This window comes from Phragmites australis, chromosome 10 (assembly GCF_958298935.1).
Source record: "Phragmites australis chromosome 10, lpPhrAust1.1, whole genome shotgun sequence".
Classification (NCBI taxonomy): Eukaryota; Viridiplantae; Streptophyta; class Magnoliopsida; order Poales; family Poaceae; genus Phragmites; species Phragmites australis.
Genome location: NC_084930.1, coordinates 6,657,069 through 6,673,332, shown reverse-complemented (window position 1 = coordinate 6,673,332; position 16,264 = coordinate 6,657,069). Strand labels below are relative to the sequence as shown.

The 16,264-nt window shown below is 42.5% G+C and overlaps 2 protein-coding genes across 3 annotated transcripts; one reads left to right on the top strand and one right to left on the bottom strand.

Moving 5' to 3' along the window:
- Positions 1 to 2,353: 2,353 nt before the first annotated feature.
- Positions 2,354 to 5,008, bottom strand: LOC133883352 (ESCRT-related protein CHMP1). Of its 2 annotated transcripts, none has more exons than XM_062322656.1 (2): positions 4,173 to 5,008; positions 2,354 to 2,536 (listed from the first exon to the last, which is right to left on the bottom strand). In XM_062322656.1, the coding sequence occupies exon 1, from the start codon at positions 4,817 to 4,819 to the stop codon at positions 4,205 to 4,207; it is 615 nt and encodes a 204-aa protein (XP_062178640.1). In that variant the 5' UTR covers positions 4,820 to 5,008; the 3' UTR covers positions 2,354 to 2,536; positions 4,173 to 4,204. The 2 variants fall into 2 exon arrangements, with proteins under 2 accessions (XP_062178640.1, XP_062178638.1); XM_062322654.1 differs by having other exon boundaries at positions 4,178 to 5,008.
- A 6,800-nt stretch (positions 5,009 to 11,808) lies between these two features.
- LOC133883564 (proteasome subunit beta type-3-like) lies at positions 11,809 to 15,670 on the top strand. The gene is made up of 7 exons (XM_062322913.1): positions 11,809 to 11,938; positions 12,033 to 12,214; positions 12,296 to 12,403; positions 13,681 to 13,770; positions 14,590 to 14,674; positions 14,872 to 14,966; positions 15,265 to 15,670. Exons 1-7 carry the CDS (start codon positions 11,933 to 11,935, stop codon positions 15,311 to 15,313), a joined length of 615 nt encoding a protein of 204 aa, XP_062178897.1. The 5' UTR covers positions 11,809 to 11,932; the 3' UTR covers positions 15,314 to 15,670.
- Positions 15,671 to 16,264: the final 594 nt, after the last annotated feature.

Below are 16,264 nucleotides of genomic sequence, written 5' to 3'. Positions count from 1 at the left end.
ACTCGGGCCCAGCTAACTTCACATTCGACCTTCTAGCCCGCAACCTCCTGCGCTCGGGTTCCTCTTGTTGCTGCTCTTGCCGGATGCGGTACAGTGATACTGACACCACACCCGTCGTCTTGTGAACTTGCTTGCCCGCACGAGGAAAAGATTGCTGAAGAGACTCCATGTCCTCCTAAATAGACATCTCTCAAGGCATCTGGGGTCTTAGAGTCTCTAAGTAGGTGACTACTCCTAAGTCTTATCTTGTTGGCAGGAGTCTTAGAGTCAAAGGCCGAGACGGAGACGGAAGGGATCGCCATGGCTGGCACGAAGCTATTGTTGAGGGGGTCTTAAGTGGCCCATCCTAGGACACCGGAGGTGGGTGAGAAGGAGAGGAAGCGAGGGTGGGTGGAGAGCCAAGGATGAGGGGGGCAAGGGGTCTGGGGTCGAAGGAGGAGGCAGAGGTGAAGGTGGAGGTGGCAAGAGAGGTAGAGGAGGGATCACTTATCAGGACATGGGTATAATATCCTGATTAGTGCGAGAAACACTACGTATTTTTTAAGTAGTAGAGATAACACAGCGGAAAACAAACTCTAAACTATAGGCCTAATTTTTTTAAGTAATTTTTTTATCAACTTTTTTCGTAGAAAATTTGAGATCAACTTTTTCCAGAGTCATTAATTTAGAACCGAGGTAAAGCACCTCGCATCACGGTTTCTTATGTTGAAGCACGATTCGTTAGAGTCAGGATTACAGCATCGCTGCTAAAGATCTTGCAGAAACAACGGGCATCATTTAGCGGCTGCAATTTACACGACCCTTCTTTCATGCAGAATTATTACAACGATTCAGAAAGCACACACATCTAGGGATTCCAGGGAGGATTGGTTCAACCTCTGATCTAGAGCACCCATCCTTCCAAATATCTATGAGCACCATACTATCAGTTGTATGCAACTAATTGAGACCACTCATAGATTTTATTAATGGTCTGGTATAAACTTTTCTTGTTAACTTATTTTTGAAAAAATTTCTCGCAATCATTTTTCTCAAAACTTTGAGCAGAAAATTTTCATAAAAATGTTTTTAAAAACTTTCTAAAAAAGAAAGACAGGAGAGAGAAAAAGTTTAGAAAAAAAAGATGAGGACTATCGGGGTGGTTTATACGGACGGCTGCTCGCGTGATGATTAGCCGTGTCCCCCACAGTTGTGCTCGTTTTCTAACTTGGGCCGGAAGCTAATGTGACTGGCCCTAAAAAAACCTAAGGTCCCTGGCAGCCCACGTGTGTCGCACGGGTGCCTCTAGGAAACTCACGCAGCCAGCAGTCCCCAGCCCACGTATTAAAAAAGTCAGCAAAGATGAGGGTCAGCTCGATTGGGAATTTTTTTTATATTTTTTCTTTAATAATTTTAAGAATACACGTCTATTAAAAAATCCATATCTAATTCTCCATGACGACTACACGCGCGGCGCCCCACGCCCCACTCCAACTCCTTTAGTCCCACCTCGGGAACCGAACCAAGGTAGCGCAAGTTAAAAGCACAGCTCCCGCACCAATCCCCGCCGAGCTCAGCAGCGCGAGCTTGTGACCCGAGCGGGGGCATCAAGGTGGTGTGGACTTTGACGTATGGCTGTGGGCCCGGGTCGGGAGCGCTCTTGTTGGCCCGCCCGTTCCAAGTTGCGTAGTCGGTCGGCGAGGTTTGTGCGAAAGCTGGGCCTCACGATCCTTAAAGCGGCAGGCACAGCGTGAGGCTGGTTTCACAGAGCAGCGACAACTGCCCGCTTCCAACGGTGGAAGGATAACGGGCCTCCGCGCTCCCGGCCCTTCCTGGGTCTCGCAGCCTACTCCAACGAACCACCATCTTTTTAATTTTTCACTCCATGCAGAGCAAAGGAAAAGGGATTTTCTGTTTCTGATAATCACAACCAGGAGGCTGGGGATTCACAAGGCCACTTCCCTGGAGCAGGCTCAGATAAAATTCAAGACGCGGGTGATTCGAGTATGAACCGTATACAAGCGTTCGCTACTACTATACGGTGGTCTGATTAGAAAGGCAAAGTTAATTACTGTTTCGTAACCTCATTGATTGATTTCAGAGTTGTATACAATCCTCCGAATTGCAACAGAGTCGCACATCCTAGCATCACCGGCCACTGCTTATCAAGTGAGGTTGTAAATTGAGTGCTCAAGCCGCTGTCCAAGAAAGGAGGCAGACAAGAGACGGCCACCGGATTTGTTCATAATAGTTCGATCTTAAACTTAAGCGAGGGCATTGACAGTAGGACAAACTGATGCAAAGCATTGAAAACTTAAGCATTTCTGTTTAAGACGAGTGGCGGGCCCTCGAGACAGCAACACAGAAACACAGATGTTCACAATCCCGCAGATTATAGATTTTACAGTACAATATCACACAGCAAAGTTTCATCAAGTCCACTGACCCCACACAGCAAAGTTTCAGCATAACAGTATTTACGAATCTATCAAATAAGAGTAGCAGTCTGCGTGTGACTGAGTAACAGCGACTCGAGAGAGCACAGCATGAATTGCATCTGCAAAAGTGACACTGGCATTAGTATACAGAAGCGAATTTCGATGATCAGAAACATGGACAGGAAGCATGCCTCAACTAATTTAGAAAGTTAAGAGGAGATTGCAGAGCTTTTATGATTTACTATAAATGGACCAGACTTAACAGTATTAGTTGAGAAATTTTAAAACACTGGATTGCAAAGCTAAATATCTCAATAACAGCAAAGGCAGCAATCAGTCATCACTGTTTTCTTTGCTAGAGGAACGTTGGGTATAAAATTTGAGCCAATACTGCTTATACATAAGAAAAAAATTCCATATAGGAGTGCAAACTGCAATGCATGCTTTGGAAATACAGTTGTGTAGCTGGATCATGCAATCTAAATGACGATACACAATCAATGCACATTCACAAGCAAAATGACAATATGATTTCATCATTGAGGAGCACATCATAACAAAAAATGAAGGGTACACCATGAAGCATGTTACTTTATCACATACTGTTAAGGGCTCTGCTAATTCTGTTAACGTGCTAATAAGTAATATATTGATTAATTGTATCAGTGGTGCTGTAGAACTAATTTCATACTAACCTTAATATTGTGATATAAATAATCACCTTTTACAACCTAAAGAAACCAATCTCTTCCACTTGTGCTCTTAGATTCATAGTGAGACTAGTAACATATGCCAGTTCTCTACGATCAATCCACCAACCTTTTACTTCATATATTAATTGACAGGAATCCTGACATGATATGGAAAAGCAAACAGACATGTGGATATGTATCAGCTGATAAACTCCAACTCTGTATACACCAGTATGCCTACTAGAAAACCTCAAATAAAACACACCAAGAACTATTTCTGATTACTGATAAAGCAATCAATCAAATTTACTACAACTCTGTTTAACTTTATCTCAGACTTATACATGCTTATGCTTCAGAGAAGCCAAAAACACAACAGTATGCACAGCAGCACAGGCAACAGAACCATCCACAAATGAATAGACACCACACTGGAGCACAATATGTGCATTTTTCATAAACTGTAAGTTCAAGCAGCATTATGTTATTGTTACCATAATATTTGCCAGACAAACTCTCAGGCTTTAGCTGGCGCTAGCAACTTATGGAACTGCTAACTACCGGAACGCGAACAACACAATAGACGCTCATGTGGTCAGTTCCTTAGGACAAACATGGCTTTCCAACTGAACTTGGACATTACCAGGAACAATCACCATAGTTCTAGTTCTAACAAATTTGCAGGGTCCTCGCAGTCATAACGTGACTAGTGTGTATACAGTACTGCAGAGCTGCACCATTTTTACCAAGGTACTCCATTATCGATATGTATCTCGTTCCTTTTTCCTAGGTGTAAAACTGAAGAGAAGACACTCATTATTTGCTAAGCTTGTCTGCCCTAGAGTACAACTCGAAAGTCGAAATTCACAAAGCTTGGCTTGATATTATACTAGATACAAACATAATAACCTTTACTTGCAGTCGGACATAATGTTACCCAGAAACACAATCTTGATAGTAGATCGACAGTATTCGCAGGATGCAGCAGCGGGACGTATATTATGTGTGTGTGTGGGGGGGGGGGGGGGGCTAGGGCTAGGATACATCTATTATAATCAATCACCTGACCTGAAAGGCTGAAAGCCTGAAACGCCCTCAGCCACGGGCCTTGAGCTCGGCGAGGCGGCGGGAGAGGTCGTCCTCGTCGACCTTCTCCTTGTCCTTTGCAGCCGGAATAGCGTGCGCGGCTGCCTGCGGCAGTCCGACGGAGACCTCGAGCCCGTAGTCGTCTGCGACCTGCTGCATGAGGCTGTTGACCTCGGTCTCGGGCGTGGAGAGCGAGGTGGATCCGGCCATCGCGCCCTCCATGAACTCGGCCTGCACCTCCATATTGACGAACTGGCGCTCGAACTGGTCCATGGTCTCAGACATCTTCTGGAGATTCCCCGTGGCGAGCGCGGAGTCGAGCGACTTGACGATGGACTGCATGGACCTGCCAATGACCTGCATCTTGGCCTGCGTGTCGAGGCGGGCGACGACGGCGTCGAGGCGGGAGGCGAGGCGGAGGTAGTTCATGTGCTCGGTGCGCTTGCGGATGGCGTTCTCAGCGTAGATGCGGGCGCCGTCCACGTTGCCCTTCTCGATCGCCTTCTTCACCTTGAGCTTCTGCTCCTTCTCCTCCTTCTCGCACTTGCGCGCCTGCCGCTGCAGCGACTTGGACGTGAACTTGAGGTCGAAGATCTGGTTCATCAGCTTCTCCGGGTTCCCCATCGCCGCGCGCCGGAGTTGGGCCGGACCTGGGATTCGGTTGGGGTTTGGGAGAGATCGGGATGAGCAATTGGGGAGAGTTCGTGGAGGCGAATGGGGATCTTGTGGGGCCGTTTGGGTTGGGGGATTTGGATTCGATTTTGATCGGGAACGGGGAGACGACCACGCGGTTTGGGGCCCGGGCGACACGGTTAAGCAATGTGCTGCCGTTAGGGGGAGGAAGACCATGCGGTGGCTGCGTGTGGGGCCGTATCCCGGGCACGGATGGGAAGTCACGGCGTACCTTTCAGTGCTTTCACCTACGCACCTACCGTTCATGCACATCCAACATCCTCTGTTGACTTTCCTTTCTATTTGGGTAAAACACCATTTTAAAAAATATTATTGCAAAAAAGATATCGGGCTAGTGCCATTATAATCTTTGCAAATTCGAGTGTCGCCATTTTAGATGGTTGAAGCGTACTTAGCCAGCTTGTTTGCCTATAGTATTCAAGTAGGAACTTTTTCGTTCCTATCCTTGCTCTTCTTTCCCGGCGCCAGCTGAGCTCGAGAGGCCTTGTTCCTATTTGTGCTTAGTCCTCAACCCTAGCTCGAGAGGTGGCGGCGACTACTGGAGGGACGACAATGTTAAGGCTAGTTGAGCCATTCTAAGGCGATGGAGATGGATGTCGGTTGATTTCCAGGAACGTAAAATCTCATACGGCCGCTTCCACTATTGTGATGGAGGAGGTGGAGTTTCTCCGAATGGATCTCGAATCGTAAATAGCCTCTTCCACATCCTTGTAGGATTGATGTGAATCATCCATAGTTTTTTATGGCCTCTCACAATATTGGTGTAAATCCTTTGAAAGTATCTAATGGTCCTAGAGGGGTTGAATAAGGCACTAATCAAAAAATTAAACCAACTACCAAATTCTAGAACAAAGAGCAACCTTAGCCTAGAATCAATAAACGCAACTAGACGACCTAGCAAGCTAGAATGATAAGCACAAACATGCAAGTATATAGAACATAAGTAAAGTGCGGAATTGAAACTTGCATGAAGGAAATACTAGAATCAAAATGCAGAATGTAACAAGAGTAGTGAAAGAGGACACCGAGTTTTTTTCGAGGTATCGAAGAGTTGATACTCTTCACTAATCTTCGTTGGAGCGTCCACACAAGGATGCCGCTCCCCCTTAAGTCACCAAGACTCAAGTGCTTACTAGTGGTTCCCACTTCTCCATCTCCAGATTGGCGGGTATCAAACCAAGTACACGAGCTCCCTGAGGCTCCTACAAGACCTCCAAGAGCTCACCGAGAACATCTCCAATCTACACGACCCGTTAGGTGTTACCAACCACCAAAAGTAACAAGCTAACTAGTTCACTTGATCCCTATCAAGCCTAAACAACAGCTAGATGCACACTCGCTACTTTTGAAGCACTAATGAAATCCTTAATCTTAAATTAAGAACTTGCAAATCACCTCAAGTGCTCTCCCTTGCCTCTTGATGATACACACTGTGTATGAATGCTTCTGGGTTGCAAGAGAGACGAATGAAACCAAGCGAGGAGGTATATATAGGCCAGAGGTCCAAATCTAGCCGTTGTCCAACCATTCACTTTTTCTGTGAACACCGGATGGTCTGGTGCACACGCCTCTGTTAACACCGGATAATCCGGTGAGTTTACTTTTTCCACACGCTGGTCTGACAGCTGTCAGTAGCCATTGCAAATGCTCCGGTGTTCCTCCACACAGTATCATCAGATAATTTAGTGAGTTATAATCTTCTGCACCATGACACAAGTCACAAAATGCTTCGGTGTGATATCCATCTCATCACCGGATCATTCGGTGCCTTTTAATCCATTTACTCTGAAAATACCAAGCTTCTGTTTAAATAGTTCGGTGATAACTTCTTTAAGTCACCGGATAATCCAGTTAGTTCAACTCTGATTTTCTCCAGAAAACAATCCTTCTGTAAAATAGTCAATGTATGCGTCCATCATATCATCGGACAATTCGGTGCATGCAACTTCAAACTTCTCTGAAAAATGACTCTTCTGTTAAATGCTCCGGTGCATAATTTCTCCCATCACCGGACAATCCAGTGAAGTTATTTGAAATCTTCACATAAAGGAAACATAGTCCGGTGAGTTTAATCCTTCTCGCATCGGACAATCCGGTGAGAACAAACTTTCTGGAACTCGTCCAATTCAATCGACTCTGAGTTCTAACTTCTCAACTTCTCACCCATGAGCTTCTTTGAGCTACCTAGTGCTGAATTTTCACAAGTGTGCATCCAACTATATCTAGACTCAACTAGATCAAGATACAACACTTATCCCATCTTTATAATATGATCAAAAGATAAAAAGAGACATATATCTACTCTAAGGCCGTGTTTGTTTGCTGCTTCTGGTTCTGCTTCTGCTACTGGCAGAAGCCAGAAGCCAGAAGCCAGAACAAACGAGGTTCTGGAGAAGTGGCTTCTGGCTTCTTCTGAGGAAAATGAACTAAAGCTGAGAAGCTCGCTGAGATGTGCTTCTTTGAGAAGCTATGTGCTGAGAAGCCAAAAATGTATTGTAGAAGCCAACAACCTATTTCTAAAAGCAGCTTTTCAGACAAGCCAAAAGCACAGCTTTTCAGAAAAGCTCAAAAGCAGAAGCTCAAACAAACACGACCTAAGTGTCCTTCATCACCTTGTAACACTTAGAACTAGAAGATCCTTAATCTTGACGCAAATGTCCTTTTATCGACCAATAGAATTCCATGAGGGACAAAAAAAACATTCAATCATTGTGAACTAAAAAATTGATTCGCTTCAAAACATACGCATTAGTCACAATAATACGGTTGTCATTAATCACCAAAACACTTACCACTTACATAGGGTCCTAGATGCTACACACTTCACTCGCTCTTCACCACCGCTTTTGTCCTTCGGCGCCAAACCATTTGCTTGCACTTCACCACCGGATGGTCTATCGCAGTCGAGTCTTACTTACCCTTCACCGTCTTACCATAGAAAACTATTTTGTATCCAACATCTTCAATAAATTTATTTTATCATATATGAAGTCCAATCTTGTTTTTCACTCTTAGCATATAGAATATTTCAATTCAACTTATGTCTTCTTATGTATTCTAATATCAACTCACTCTTAAAAATAAAACACACGAGTTAGTCCATAAAACTCTATTGATAATAACATACCTTTAGTTACTCGATCTTCACAAGTAATTTAGCATTCAAACTTATCGCCAATCTTCTATGAGTTTTTCTTTCCTCTTATGAGTATCATTAAGATCTCAATGACTTCAATGCAATTCTTTGAACTCATGATAATTCTCAATGAATCCATGATTAATCATTTATGCATCTCCTATTAAATAATATAATAATAATTTTTAACATAATTATTAGTCTATATGTATTATTATTAACTTACCCGGGCATTGTTAAGAGCTCATTCATCTTGATGTATATCTCTCCTCCATGCATCACTATGAAACAACCTACTAACAAACTCAACACCATTGTTAGTCTATAGTACTGTCATTAATTACCAAACCACACATAGAGGCTAGAAGCACTTTCAATTCGCCAGATTATCCGATGTGTACAAGTGCCTGGAGACAGATGCTCTGACGTGTACAATTCCTCCATCGATGGATCATCCGATGTATATATTTTTTCTAGAACTTGCCCAATTCAATCAATGTTTGTCACAACTACGATGTATTCTTCATATATTACATATATGAGACATACTAAAGTATATAGTTGATAAATATATTATTCTCATTGATTATGTTGTTATTAATCATATAAATCACATATATACCATAAAAAGATCATGTTCGCTACAAACTCTAAAATCTGAAACTTCAAATCACCAAATTCAACAAATGCATCTGTTCCACTTGTAGAGGAGTTCCACCTATGGCCTTCCCTTTCATCAAGACCCTATAAAATCCACAAGTGCTATCATTTTGCATCCAAAACATACCTCAATCAAAATGTCAGTAACATAAAAACGCACCAGATCCACGCAACTATTGTAGGTAATCATTGCGAAATGCTTCCCATTGCTCAATTGTCATACTTATTCTTGCTTTTAGGCAGAATGTTAGTAAAAAAAATGAAGAATGTGGAATCAAAGATGATAGTCACATACTAATACATAGAATCAAAATACCAGCAACATAAAAAACACCCTAGACTCACACAACTCACAGGTATATTGTTCTCTCACTTAAAATCGACATAACTTCTTGGTTGCTTGCTCAGTAGCTTAACAACTAGAATCCCACACGCTAGCCAATCAACAAGCGGTAGCTCCTTCCCCTCCATGATACTTCCGCTGGAACTATAACCAAACTTCCTCGAAACCCTAACGAATTATGACATTATGCTTCCCCATAGAAGTGTATCTTAGCGGAGGATGAGGGCGTGGACAAGGGGGGCATTGGGGTGGGTAAGGAGCAGGCTGGCAACGAAGTCGAGGGGGAGCACTGGGGTGAGCAAGGAGCACACGGACGATGAAGGCGAATGGGAGCACTATTTCACGAGGGACATTAATGCTTACCTTCAACGACGGTAAAATGGTCCAGTTCAAACATCTGGCACTGGGGGAAAGAAGAGCCGAGGGCAGGGGCAAAAACATCCATACTTGAATAGCGTATGCCAATGGTAGGCTCCAGTCGTCTAAAGTGGCGCCACTTGAATTTGCAAAGATTGTAATTGCACTATGTCATTTTTTCCAATGGCATTTTTCAAAACGACGTTTTTCATAATGGCACGAATCTAATGTACCATTTCTATTTTATTCATTTTTAAAAAAAGAAAAACTTCGAAAGGGTTACTTTTTCTTTTGGAAACTTCAAAAGGGTTCCTTAAACCAGGGATGGCAACTTTAGCGAGAGCAATAATGCACCTACTTAAAACTTAAACATACGGTCAAATAAATTGCCTTGACCATGCTACAAAGGTAACATAGACACTAGCCATGATTTCCGTACCATGAAATGGTTGCTGCATTTTGCAGTGAGCAAAGGCTATTAAAAAACTTTACCTACCACCACACCTTTGGCAGCAGGACCATCCTGTTGGGACAAAGGTCGATCACGAGGCCAAAGCCAAATGCGCTCAAAGCTCATTCACAACCATGGGGCTTTCATACTTGTTCTTCATCGTCTACTTCTTTGATTACTCGGTGGAGATGGGAGGAGGTGAGGTGTTGATATAGTATTGGATGATGAGGTGGCATCACATTGGTGAGGTAGTACAATCTTTTGGTTGGTGAGGTGCCACAATATTGGTCGCTAAAGGTCTCACCTTTCTCAGCCCGTGGCGGCTAGGGGGTGATATGGGTGATTGCATAAGATTGGGCCTCATGAGCAGGCAGGGGAGTTGAGTCGTGACTTGTGATAAGGAGACAAGCACTCGATTGAGGCAAGTGAGAAAAGAAAGTGGCGGCAATTGCAAGTGAAAAAACAAATCTAGGGTTTAAACTAGTAGACTATAATAGGCAAGTTAGTGGATTTTGCCCCCGAGAGGGCCAACCATGAATATTTTCAGCAGTTTAACTACCAAGTGGTGAAATAAAAACACTAGATCAAGTTCTTATTGGGTGAATTGCCATTGAAGATCGGAGATCAAGATCCAAGTCCGTTACCATACCCCTACTTGTCTTACTTGTCTTCATCCCTTCATGGTACCTTCCATGTTTTTATCAAACACTATGTGTCCTAGGATTAAGAACCTATGCTATAGTTAGAAGAGGGGTTTGGTTGGACTCAACATACCAGAGGAGTTCATGTCATGATAATATCCAATATTTCGAACCAAAATTGTAGGCTGGCTTGGTATTATATATTTATGGGCCTGATATAGCTACAGGCATATTAGAGTTGCAAAATTCTAGACTCCATCAAATAAGCTTATTGGGAAAAAAGAAAACCCTGTTGAAAATGTAGTTGATTTAGCTACTAGGAGAAATATCAGCCCCTAATGATTGCACGAGAAATCTTGGAGTTACCCAAAGTTGGGCGAGAAGAGAGCCTTTGTTAGATTATTTTTTATAAGACATAACATAAAACTAAAAAAGATTCCTCCAAAAAGTTTTGTAGCTAAGTCTTGCTTTGAGTCTAGGCCTCAATATAGATTAACAGGTTTATTATTCTCTTATTTCCCTGAGTAGGTTGCCATGATCTTTTATATATTAGTTTTGAAAACCGGCTCCTCATTAACTCTTTCTCAGCTATAGACCTATTTATACTTTATACCTGTTTAAAGCACAATTTCTATTCCTCACCAAAAGAAAGCATAAATTTCTATTCAGTTTAGGTGAAATTCAGCTATAGAGTTTTTGTTAAGCTGTTCACCCTACTCTGCGATATAGAGACGAGCTAACACTGTTAACAAACACGTTGACATGAATACAGACTCGGGCACAAACCGCACCCGAACTTGAGGTCGAACGGCACCTCGACGCCGCTGGACCTTCTTGCTAGAGTTGGTCAAATGGACGGTCCGGTTCGATACGGTATAGGTTTATTGAGGTATGATCCGTTTAGGTCCGTTAGCTAAACAGGTTATGCTGTGTTAGCTCACGTGTCGTGACTCCAGCCCAGTCACGGTCCATTTAAGATCGGGTCGTACCGTGCCGGCCCGCGGCACGATAGGCCCGATGATTTTTTTGGCTTGTCAGTCCGTAAAAAATAGAAAAAAATCACAAACACTTATTTTCACTCGAAATCGAACACCCGAACTTCTACTTGTAAGTTAAATACACTATTATTGTACTACATATCCTATATGATATTAGATCTAAATAAATTATATAAAATACTAAAAAATATAAACAGTTAAATGAGTCGTGCCTTACCGATCTGTCATACCACGGCTCTGATCCAGACACGATCCAAATCATCGTGCCGTGCCGTGCCAGAACCGGACCAAAATAGTCCTGTATGGTATCGGCCCATTTAACCCGGCCCACTTGGTCATCTTGCTCGACAAGAAGCCTACCTCCGTCGCTACTACCCCGTCCTGCATCCTCCGTCTCTCCCCCCGTCGCCGACGCCTCCGCTCCGACCTCCTCCGCAGCCTCCTTCTCAGCTCCGGCCATGTCGGTGAGTCCCATGGACCCCGACACCCCCCGTACCTTCTTCTCCCCTCGCTTCAGATCTCGATTTACCGACGGGTTCCGTCCCGCTCGTCCCGCAGATCTTTGAGTACAACGGGTCCGCCGTGGTGGCGATGGTGGGGAAGAACTGCTTCGCGATCGCCAGCGACCGGCGGCTGGGCGTGCAGCTGCAGACCATCGCGACCGACTTCCAGAGGGTCTTCAAGATCCACGACAAGCTCTACATCGGCCTCTCAGGACTCGGCACTGACGCCCAGACGCTGTGAGTCGCTGCCGGATCCTTTTTTATTCGTGGTTTCGTGCCCCGCTAGTTCGGTGGCTTAGGGTTTGGATCTTTGGGCAGGTACCAGCGGTTGGTGTTCAGGCACAAGCTGTATCAGCTACGGGAGGAGAGGGATATGAAGCCAGAGACCTTCGCCAGCCTCGTATCCGCGCTCCTCTACGAGAAGAGGTGAGAGTTTTACCAGCACAATATTGGTGGAATTGTGTAGTATACTAATTAATAGCAGTGGTTTTGTATTAATTGAAACTGTCTGTCATATATTGGATTGTGCAAGAGATGCAATTTTTATTTAATGTGTTGACTGTCTAGTGTAGTATAGGGCATATGAAGAAAGGTTACGATGTTGCATTAGAGCTTGTTCGATTGAAGGCAGAGCCATTGGAGACAGCTAATTTGTTGTCTTAATGTTGACATATGTAATGTTTTGTGAATCATATGAAAGAAAGTTCTATGTTAGCCTGATTTAGGGTTAAACATTTACAGTATTACAAGCATATTGCAATTTATAGTTTGTGCTAAATTTGCTTCCTAAGCACCGTAGCGGTGAAGTTGTGTTACAGTCAGTTGATTCATTTGGAGCCGGAAATAAGTACATGTTGGTCCATGAACAGGACAATTAGCTTGCCAATTGGTGATTTGGTGGTCAGAATATACAGAGCTTTATAGCATGATGATTGTTTGGGGATGAAATACTTTGGAGTTATATGTTCATATACAATGCTTTGCCTTTTAGACTTGCCCTGTTCCAGCCCTAAGGGAGTAATTCAGATGTACTTTGCTTGGTTTGTGCTAAATTTGCTTCCTGAGCACTGTAGCAGTGAAATTATATTGCATTCAGTTGGTTCATTTAGATCTGGAAATAAGTATATGTTAGTCCATGGACAAGACAATTAGCTTGCTTATTGGTGGTCAGGATATTCAACGCCGTATACTATGATGATTGTTTGGGAATGAAATACTTTGGAGTTATTTGCGCATACACAATTTTTAGACCTGCCCTGTTCCAGCCCTAAGGGAGTAATTCAGATGTTCTTTATTGGGTTATACAAGGATTATGTTAGTTATGCAATAAAGTGTTAAGTTATGTAGACTTATTTTTGATTTTCTAGCTGAACATAAACAAATCTCGTCAATGACTTTCAAAGAAGCCTTTGGTTTGTACTACTAGAATGATATGTTGTTAGGCTCTAGGCTTGCTCTTTTTCAAGAGGGATAAAAAATAGGGTATTAGCCTATTAGGGGTTAGATGTGAACATAAGGCTCTGATCGCTAAGCACTTGTCAGCTGTCATCCAGCCTTTTCAACTCATAATTGCTCAGGATTAGCTTTTGTGTACAAATATTGGCTTTGGGTTTATTTAGGCCCAGTCCATATTCCTTGAGTGTGTGTGATTGCATTACAGAGACTGTTTATCTAACTTTTATTGTGCCGCATGAGAATTTCAGATTTGGACCTTACTTCTGCCAGCCAGTTATTGCTGGACTTGGAGATGACCACGAGCCATTTATTTGTACCATGGACTGCCTTGGTGCAAAGTAGGTATCTGTTTCATTTATGTTGTTTTTCTTTTGGATCACATATTCTGGTTGGTTTTCTACTTCAATATGCTGCCATCTTGCTGCACTGAGTAGTGTGTACTATGCTTGTTAGTTCGTGTTGTTCACCTTGGGGCAGATTACACATTCAGGTTATAGCACTGTAGCTTCAAGTAAATGCTACAGACCGGACACATTTTATAATTTCTGGATGCCCACTGTTTGGTATTATTGACAATTTGTATGATTCACTGCTGTTCATTTGATTCTCCCTCTGACACACTTCAATACAATACACAATCTGAATCTCATGTATATATTTGCTTGCACACGTGCATAATTTTACATAAAAACATCATATGAGCTGGGTATTGGTTACTTGCTCCTGAAAATGGAGATGTGCTTGATGAAAATTTGTTGTTTTTATCTCAAAATTTGGCAACCCTTGTTTACGATTTTTTAGCCCTCCCTTTTACTTCATAGTTCCATAATTTACTGAAGCGGAATCATGTACTATTCCATAATAAGCCACTTGATTCTCCTGTCTTGCCATTCATGCTTCCTATGCCTTATATGCAATGCTGTTAAAGTTGTTAACCAGTAATCATTTGATTGCCTACCTAGTAGTGATTATACTGCCTAATAGGTTGATTATATGGTAATGGGCTGATTATAAAGTTACCTAACTTTTCCTTGTATATGCCCTAATAGACCTGTTTTTAGAACATTGCTTGTAGGTCTCTCGTGATGCCTTTCTCTATCATCTTCTTGTGAACTGATTGAAGAAGTGTGTTCCTAACTGGCTAACTTCCTATGCAGGGAACTGGCCAAGGACTTTGTTGTTTCTGGGACGGCATCTGAATCCCTATATGGTGCTTGTGAATCCATGTACAAGCCAAACATGGTATGTGTTTCAACTTGCTTTATTGATCTGTTTTCTTGACATGAAGTCATGCCAGACAACATATTTTCGTTTATGTTTTGGATCTGCCATATTTATGGAGTTCTTTTTTTTGTAGACTGTAGGATATAGCTTTTTTACTATTATTTTGACCGAGACATAAGTCGCTTGACACAAAACTGTTATTTTTCATGACAAAGGAACCTGAAGAACTCTTCGAGACTATATCCCAAGCTCTTTTGTCATCAGTAGATCGTGACTGCCTCAGTGGATGGGGAGGTTATGTCCTCCTTGTGTAAGTTCACTGGACCCCTCAAATATTGGTCATTTGAACTTTTTTGCCTTTATATTATATGCTTATGCACTAAGAAATTAACACTTTTCTCGTTCGTGTTATCGACCACGACTGTAAGTAAATTGATAAAAGAGAAAAATGATATAATCTGGTACCAGTATAGGGTGCAGTTTTGAATAACATATGGGTTTGCTAGACAAAGTGTAACATGAAGCTTGAAATCCTATCAATTCCACGTTGTCGTCATTCTGCCACTTGAGCATCAATCTACTTTGACATGTTGTTCTTTTGGGTGCAGAACACCGACTGAAGTAAAAGAGCATGTGCTCAAGGGCAGGATGGACTAAATTATGGACGGTAATTCTTCAGCTGTGTCCCGATGCTTTGATGCATGCTGTTTCTGGTCTGGTCTGCAAGCAACACATAATCCATGTCTTCGGATTCTGAAGTAACTTTGTATCACCACAGTTGTTGCTGTATTACTTGTAGAAGGAACATTTGCGAAATTCGTTTTCTTCACCTCACTAAACTTTTTCGCCGAGGCGTTTTGAGTGTGCCGTGCATAGCGTGTTTCACCTTAATGGTGAAATACTGACTGATATGGATGATGGATGTAGGAGAATATACTCTTGGCCAACATATGCTCAAGGCCTTTGAGATGTTAATCGAACTAAGCGCGGCGGTGCGGCGCAGGTCACCAGACAGCCAAACTCTTGCGGGACTGGGATCGCTGTCTTGTATTCCGAATAGCAGAGAGCAAAGGTTCGTGGCAATTAGCATATGCTTGTTGAGGACTGCACGCCACTGGTTACTTCACTAGTACGCGTACATCGAACTCACTATGTTAGATGAAGGTGCATCCGTGATGCATTTCTTTTGGGCGAGTATTCATAAATCATCTCGGTTATGGAGATACCTTATGCACTACCCTACTACTCCGATCCTAAATATAAATTATTAGGACATTCATATGATTTCTAATGTATCACTTTAACTAATAATATATATACAACTATATTTTAAATAGAATGAGATATATTATGAATATATTTTTCATGATGAATGCAGTGACATTCATCTTATGTTGTCAGTGTGATTTTTAAGCTATTGATGATCAAAGATGTTTTTTTTTTGCTTAGAACAAAATATAAATGGATTTATATTTAGAATGGAAGGGAGTATCAATTTATTTCACGCACCCAATCTACATACGTGTCACTATGCAAGTGCGTTGAGGTTGCCCTTCGAGCCTACTTGTGTACTTCATAAAAGCCAGTACTTGCATCGTTATCCAAGTG

Coding starts and splice junctions, on each gene's coding strand:
- LOC133883352 (XM_062322656.1), bottom strand. CDS start 4,819: ATGGGGAACCCGGAGAAGCTGATGAACCAGATCTTCGACCTCAAGTTC.
- LOC133883564 (XM_062322913.1), top strand. Junction 13,771..14,589: donor ATGGACTGCCTTGGTGCAAA/GTAGGTATCTGT, acceptor CTTCCTATGCAG/GGAACTGGCCAAGGACTTTG. Junction 14,675..14,871: donor CCATGTACAAGCCAAACATG/GTATGTGTTTCA, acceptor TTCATGACAAAG/GAACCTGAAGAACTCTTCGA.